This window comes from Austrofundulus limnaeus, unplaced genomic scaffold (genome assembly GCF_001266775.1).
Source record: "Austrofundulus limnaeus strain Quisiro unplaced genomic scaffold, Austrofundulus_limnaeus-1.0 Scaffold1539, whole genome shotgun sequence".
Lineage (NCBI taxonomy): Eukaryota > Metazoa > Chordata > Actinopteri > Cyprinodontiformes > Rivulidae > Austrofundulus > Austrofundulus limnaeus.
The window spans coordinates 35,708-43,769 of NW_013953941.1; the positions used below are offsets into that span (position 1 = coordinate 35,708).

The 8,062-nt window shown below is 40.4% G+C and overlaps 1 protein-coding gene across 1 annotated transcript in view; it reads left to right on the plus strand.

Moving 5' to 3' along the window:
• Nucleotides 1-8,062, plus strand: part of LOC106535714 (thyroid hormone receptor alpha) — a gene marked incomplete at both ends in the record, with an annotated part of 45,049 nt that overhangs the window by 34,021 nt on the left and 2,966 nt on the right. The window contains 1 exon segment of the mRNA XM_014032782.1: nt 2,489-2,550. Coding sequence (XP_013888236.1) covers nt 2,489-2,550 — 62 coding nt within the window.

Sequence of the window (8,062 nt, forward strand, 5' to 3'; positions counted from 1 at the left end):
CACATAGCGGTGCAGCAAGGAAAAATGTCCCCCGGGAAACAACAGTTCACTGGCGGCTCGACGAAATGTTACGCTATTTAAACCGGAATGTCCGGTATTCAAAAAAATTCATATCATAACAAAAATAAAAACCGGTATTCGGTACAAAATGGTATACCGCCCAGCACTAATGTCCAGTATTATTATTGTTGTTATGACCAATAACAAATAATATTTACTGATTTTACACAAACATACTACTACTACAGCGTCAGTAACTCTTATCATGATCAAACAAATACTTCTCGGCCATTTCCTCTCCTAAAACAGAAACACAAAACTAAAAAAGTGTTAAATCAATATCTGACGTTAATATCGGCCCATATATCGTGCATCCCTAATTTGATACATGATGTTTTATGTTCTTTATAAATGTGTGTCACAAAGACCACATGTCTCAATCAGAAGACCTGCCTAAATAAATAAAACGAGTCGATCTYAGACYCACCTCAGAAAAGGGGCGGGGCTTGTGGAGTTACAGTAAAGAGGAAGCATTGTAGTTCCACTTATATTAGCCTTGCCTTCCTACGCAGCTCCGCTCAATTCTAGTTTCCCTTCGCTGCTCCGTCTGGGACTTCTCCCATTGAGATGGAATTCGCTGGCAGATTTTTAGCCGGGCCAATCAGAGAGCAGAGCGTCAATTTTCTGCGCAGTGTCTGCTTGTAGTTTATTTTACCTGGACCAATCGCCAATCAGAGAGCAGAGCGTCAATTTTCTGCGCAGTGTCTGCTTGTAGTTTATTTTACCTGGACCAATCAGCAAACAGAAGGAGGAGTTTTGAACGACGTCGATTTTCTGCGCAGTGTCTGCTAGTTATTTTAGCATTGGGCAATGGAGGAAGTGAATGAAGCCAATCCGTTTTGATAAGGCTTCCAAATTAAATTAAATGTCTGACAAAGCAGCAGCTCTCATCTCGTTCGGCTTGGTACTTTTCTTCTCTCAGTAGGGTTGTTTACAGCGCGCGATTTCCAGTTAGCTTCTTAGCTTAGCCTCCTTCACAGCGACATACGTCACAGCCAACTAATCCAATCATTTTAAACTTCAGCAGAGGCCACGCCTCCGCAAGAATCACTTCTCTATGCATAAAGTCCAGACCCTTGTACAAAGCAAAGTGAAGAACAGGGTCTGGTTTTAACCAGGCTAACTTTATATAGACCCCTAAATCATTAAAACCTGAAAAGAATGATTTAAAAGCATCATATGTCTAATGAAACAATAATATTCTGCACACAATCTGTTAGTGTTGGACCTTTACGTTGTGAGTGACTGTCAGCTATCACCACACCAAACTGAAGCTCAACACACTGCAAAAAATGTCCACCTAACAAAGTTTTAAAATCTTATATCAGCCAAAAAGTCTTTTTGATCTTGTTTTGAGACTGATTTACTAAACAATAACTAATTGTGTAAGAGTAATAATCTTGTTTTCAGAATGTGTAAGATTATTTGTTTCCGCCAATTAAGAAAATTTTACTTAGTAAGATTCTTGAAATACTTGATTTGACTCAATTTTCTCTTATTTTCAGAATCTTACCAAGTAAAATTTTCTGACTCCATTGGCAGAAATTTTTGACTGAATTTGAGTCAAARTTTCAGACTAACAAGACAAATAATCTTACACATTCTGAAAACAAGATGATTATTCTTACACAATCAGTTCTTGTTTAGTAAATCAGTTTCAAATCAAGATCAAAAAGACTTTTTGGCTGATATAAGGTTTTAAAACTTGGTAAGATGTACAGTTTTTGCAGTGCATCTGCCAAATTCAGTGAAAAGTAGCCATTTTTTTGCAGTCTAAGGTTGATTAGCTGCTGTCTTTAATTGTGATTRATTTCCTGAGAGTTTCATTTAAAGCTGTCCAGTGATTTATGGGATATTTTGCTAATAAACAGTTGACACCAATAGTTAATGGCAGCATTTTAAAACAGATCTTACATCATCAGTTTATGCTCATATTATATCTGAGATCACTTTTAGCTACTAACGCACCAAAGTTTAGCWAAGTATCTGTAAAATTCTTAGTGTTACAGACATATTTTGTATTTGCTAGGGTTGCGTAGGCCTTGCACATATAGCAGCAGATTTCATCTCTGTCCTGGGCCGATCTTATCGTGGACCTTTGCTGTTAGGCCTGGCACTAAACAGCTTTGTGTTGACCTTCCTCTTGGAGCTTTTATGATGGACTCTCCCACCAACCAGGCTGTAAACTGTCCTTAAGTCCTGCCTTGAAACAGCTTTTAACATTAGCCTTGACGACTGAACAAAGCAGATGAGTACCTGAATGTGAAGTCCAACAGCGAGGTCACCCCAGGTGGTCTGAATTCACTCAAAAAGCTCTTGATCAGGTCTCCCGTTAGGCTGCGACCCTTGAGTTGCTTATTCTAAAATTGCCCAGGAATAGGATGCATTTACTTACATTTTTCTCCTCTTTGTCCTTTTTTTCTTTCAGGTGGCTCAATGGCCCTAAGAGGAAGAGGAAGAATAGCCAATGTTCGGTGAAGAGCATGACTGGTGAGTAGCCGCTCTATTGTGTTTTGATCGAGAGAAATTGTCAAAAAAAAAGGAACAAAAACAGCAGCTCTAAACTGGCTGCTAAGAAAATGTGTTTCTTTTATCTGAATTGTCTGTGAAGGCTGAGCTTCTGAAGGTCCACAGACCTCAGCATTACAGAATAAAAGCTCTCCAGCTGTAAGCAACTATTCATTTTGAAAATTGCTTTTGGAGCGTTTTGCAGAGGACCCCTGACGGACTGTATTTTTAGATTTTCAGAGCGTCTTTAGAAAATCCAGATCTAAGCTGACTGCACAAAGGTTGGTTGGTAGATATTTTGATGCCGCTTTGTCAACATTACACTTTCAAAGAGGAAAAAAGAAAAGAAAAGCACCATCTTGGCTTCAGCCATCAATAAACAAATCCCCTCTGCTTTGACTGCCGTGGTGTCAGATGCAGTTTATTGTGGAAGAGACGGCTCCAAATCCCCCGAGCTGAGGGGAAAACCAAACAAGGAAGGAAACAGATTTGATAGAGACGTGATGGCAGGAACATAAAAACTGAAGTTTACGGAGTAGTTTAGGGAAATATATCACACAATGCAATTTTTTCCCCTCCCAGAAGACAAATGGACTGACTCGTTGTGTCACTGCTGGAATTTAATGATATCTGCGTGATTTGAAGAGGGACAGTAGAAGAAGACATCAATCTTAGGGGGACACCTGTCTGAAATTGGTTTATGTATACAGTATAATAATACCCTTATTTTTCTTTGGGTGTATTGACACTATAACAACCATCAGTATACAACAAATTTCTAATTCATTACGTGAAACCGATCTATAATAGTTCCACGGTGCTAAGATCAGCTTTTGACCCACAAAATAATAATGATAGAGAACTGTGGCTCCAACTATCACTAATTGAAGTGTGCTAATATTGATAATAAGATGTTAAATTAGTTTGGAAACAGGTCTGTGCCCTTTTTGGTCATTCGTTTTTCATTTATTGAGTGCCATGACAACAGTGCTAAACTTTTGTTTTGACAAAAATAAAAAGACCAAGTAAAAAATGAAAATAGAATAACTATCTATTTTTTGTTTTTCAAACTCTATATTACACTCCAAGAACAGAAAAACGATTCAGCTTTGAATTTTCGTCAAACCTGAGGTAAAATCTCCAATTTACACCGCGTCCGCTCTGCTGCGACCCCCGCAGTAAAAATGCACCGATTATAATCAATGAGATTATTTACACTGCATCTGCAGGGCAGTGTGCGCACCGCGATCCGTCAAATACAGATTTGATCCTATTTTTGCACAAGTTCATTGTCAATCTACAAAGATCACACCGCACTAACAGGAATGGGCCGAACATCCGTATTTTCAAAGTAATTCAGCTAAGGCAGACTACATTTAGTCAAAATCCGAGCTATATTTACAAATATGTGGATATACAGTATTTATGTTTACATGCTGTCAAAATTGATTGTTCTGTTTGGGAAGCACAAAACGTGTGAATTTTATTTTTGAAATATGGATCCAAGAAAAGGCCCTGTGATGAACTTACGACCTGTCCAGGGTGTACTCCGCCCCTCACACTGACTGCTGGATATGGGCACCAGTGACGCCCTTGACCCTGAAAAGAAGAAGGATGGATGGATAGATGGATGGATGGATGGATGGATGGATGGATGGATGGATGGATTAAAAAAAGACAGCGATGCAGTTTCAACTGTTGTTTCCAGTCTTTCTTCCACAGAATTGTTTAATTATTTATTTATTTTTTATTTATTAAACATTGGATTTATTGAACAATCTCACATTTCCTTTCAGAGCACCTCTGCTTTGCAGCGGAGCGGAGCGGACGCACTTTGAATTTTGGGTGGAAACAAATGACAGTGAACAGCGCAGCGGAACCGCGTGCAGTGTAAATAGTAGCTTATTTTATTATTTACCGTTATTTAACCAGGCAAGTCCCACTGAGATCTCAGATCTCTTTTTCAAGGGGAGGCCTGGGCCTGAAGGCAACCTATTGTACATGTTTTGGGGGGTGGGGGAAACCAGAGTACCCGGAGAAAACCCACGCAAGCACGAGGAGAAACATGCAAACTCCGCACAGAAAGACCCCAGGTCTGAACCGGGGATCGGACCTAGGACCTTCTTGCTGTGGGGCGTCGTGCTAACCACTGAGCCGTCGTGCTGTTTACACTGCCGTTACCAGACCATTTAAGTTGGAGCTAGTTAAAAAACTTTTTAACATTGTAAATAAATACTACATTTGCATTTATTTAACTAACTGCAGAATGTGTTTTTATTAATATAGCTAGTCTAGCTAATTTCTTTATTAAAAAAAACTTTATATATCTCCACTTTAAATGGTCCGGTAATTAGATGAACACATTTTACTTTATAACTAACTAACCAGGCAGCCGCTATAAATAAASATTAGCTAACTAGATTTACATTTGTTTAACAGGTTTCAGGTGATAGTTTGTATCACTGATAGGGGTGTTATGGTGCGTTCACACCAAACGCGATTTCAGCATCAGGAGCATCAGGTTTACAGACAAAGTCTATGGTGGACGTGCTTCAAGCAACGTCGGGAAGTGCTGCGGCGCCTCAAGCGCGATTAGAGCAGCGCGATTTGAACGATTTGAGCGATCTGAGCGTTCGACGCGCTGAGGCGCAAATCGCTGAAGTTAGAAAATCTGAACTTTTGCAGCTCGACGCGCCGCATCAACCAATCAGAGAGACTCCACTGTGTGACGTAGCAACATATTTCCCGACGGGACAGTTTACTGAATGATGTCCACTAACCTGAAACAGATGGAGAGGAGCTCTTTAGCTGAAATCGTGCCTGCAGTCGTGTCCTGATCCTCACCAATGCGTGACAGTGACTCATCAGACTGGAAAAATAGTCCTGAAAGCGAGCTGTGAGCCTCTACTCTGAATTATCTGGTGAATTAATTATGAATTAATTATCTGATGAACGTGACATGCTCTTGCTCTCTGTAAATAAAGCAAAGCCACTTCCTCGTCCGACATTAAACAGAGCCCGACAGAGGAGGGAGGGGCGGGGCGGCTGTCGCCGTGCAGCGCTTCAAGAGCTGACCTGCGTCTGACCTCAAAGTGCACAAGCGACCAACTTCAGCGTTGGCTGCTATTTTGAAGCTGAAATCGCGTTCGGTGTGAACGCAGCATAAGAAAATATTGATAAACTGAAATGTCGCGATATATCATTTCCCGATACTGTATCGATATTCTAAAGCCCTATATCGATTTTTTTACTAAGCTTTAAAATGTCAACTTTCCTGCCAGCCGTTCATTTTATGTTGTAGTTCAGCCTCTGACCACTAGTTGGCAGCAGTGAGCCAGCCACTTGTTAAGTGTTGGGTGACCATATTGTAAATTAATATTAAAAACTAAAAGCTGCAAAAATATATTTTCAAACTATTTATTGGCAAAATTAGTCTAATAATTGAAAACATGGATGAAATAAGAAACGAAACAAATAAAATAAAATTTATACAAAGCAGAACACAGCTAAATGWATCAAAAGRATGTCTBTGTAATATTAGAAWTTTCTGAGACAATGAATTTTGGTTTTTCATTTTTTCCCCTGTAAGAGGTTTTTATTTAATAGAATTTTTGGACAAAAGAAATCGCAATATATCGCCTTGCTTACAGTATCACAATATATCGGGATACATCGTATCGTGACCCCTTTGTCATGAAATGTATCGTGTCGCCAAATTCTTGCCAATACACAACCCTAATCACTGATGATTCTGTTTCCTGAAGCTTTTCTCCAGCAGGTCCATGGTGAGGACCTTGAAGCTGCAGCAGGTGTCTTGACAACAGTGCTAAACTTTCAATTTAACAAAAATAAAAAGTTGGACCGTTTTCCGTTTTTTGGATTATAAAAAGAAGATAGAATAACCATCTGTTTTTAAAATAAATGAAGATTGACAAAAAAAAGTTCGTGACCCAAAACAATTCTTGTAGCTCAGTCACACAATCCTTAAGTTTACTGTGGTCTACAGTAGTTTTAGTGTGTCAGAACGGCGACGGTAGAACAGCAGCAGTGTTCTCCCCTAATATCCTCAGGGTTTCCAGTCTCAAATATCAAATCACTGAGACGTTGTCGTGTTCGGACCTCGGAGAAGCAACCCTGAGACTCCCTCAGGAACCCGATCCGTCCCGTTCCGATACGCATGCTCCGACAAAACAGAAAAGCAGCTGTTAACGCCAGGAAATTTGCGAAGACAAAATATTTATGCCGACTCCGCCGCATATGAAAGATCCCATTCTTTTTCTCCTGGTGGGGTTTTTTTCGCGGGGCCTGTTTGGAGAGGGGAAGGGCAGCCAGATCCAGGGAGCTGCAGCAGTATTGATTTTAGGCTTGGCTTCCAAACGAAGCCACAGCCAAGCGGCTCAGGGATCCGCCTGCTGCTTCTGCTCGCCCTGCCAAGACAGCAGAACTGACATTTTTCTTACCAAGTGCCTCTCGGATGACCTCGTATATTTAGCTTTTGTTTTGTACGTTCCCCTGCTTTTACTTCAACTCCTGTTCYGGTTTTCATCAGTTTCGGCGCAACACCTCCTCAGCAGCGTTAATAAAATCAAATAGGCTAAAACGTCATCCGCGTCCCCTTGTCGGTTGCCCTTGTGTCTCTTCTCCTCTCCGTTTCCCACCATCCTCTTCTTGCACTGCCCCTCCTCTTCCTCCCCCTCTTCATCCTCCTCCTTAAAAAGTCTGTACTGAAGCCAAAACGCAGAGCCCAACTGACACTGCCAGTCACAGCTCTCTCCACGCCTCGACACGCACAGCTGCTTTAGCTCACGTTTTATCTTCTGCAAATTAAATAAATTGTTTTAACAAATCATTCTATAGTTGTTCTACTTTTACACAGTGTATTAAACAGAACAAAAAGCTAATAAAAGAAAATGTGACACCTCAGAACCTCCCTCTCACAGCTGCTGTTGCAGAATTTGAACAAACATGGCAGCCAGGATGCTTTCAGAGCTTCATGCATTTCATCTGCAGATCTAAGGTTTTTAATTTGATCTTTTCTGATGGGATTAGAMACTTTGTGAGATTTCCTGCTGCTTTTATCTTCCTGCATGTTTTTAGTTGTTTAGTTGAGTTAATCTCATCCTAATTAGTGAAGTTTACCAATCACACCATCAAAATGTACACGTGCAGGTTGTTCCATTTATGCGTTTACCTCCACCGCTCTTAGCTTCCTAGCTCTGTATTCAACACATGAAATGTCTGGAAATCTGCTGTTTCCTGTGTGCAAACTCCCCCAGCCTCACAGTCTTACAGGCTGGTTAGAAGAAGACCAAACAGTTCTGTTCTTAAAGGGATCCATGATTAGTTGTAACATTAGACTTTATTTGATAAACATATATTTTAACTGTAAAATAAAGACTGTAAAAATACTGTAGGATGTTTAGTTTTTATCCATCCATCCATCCATTTTCTGTACACGCTTCTTCCTTTTCAGGGTTTGCGTGGGTCACTGGTG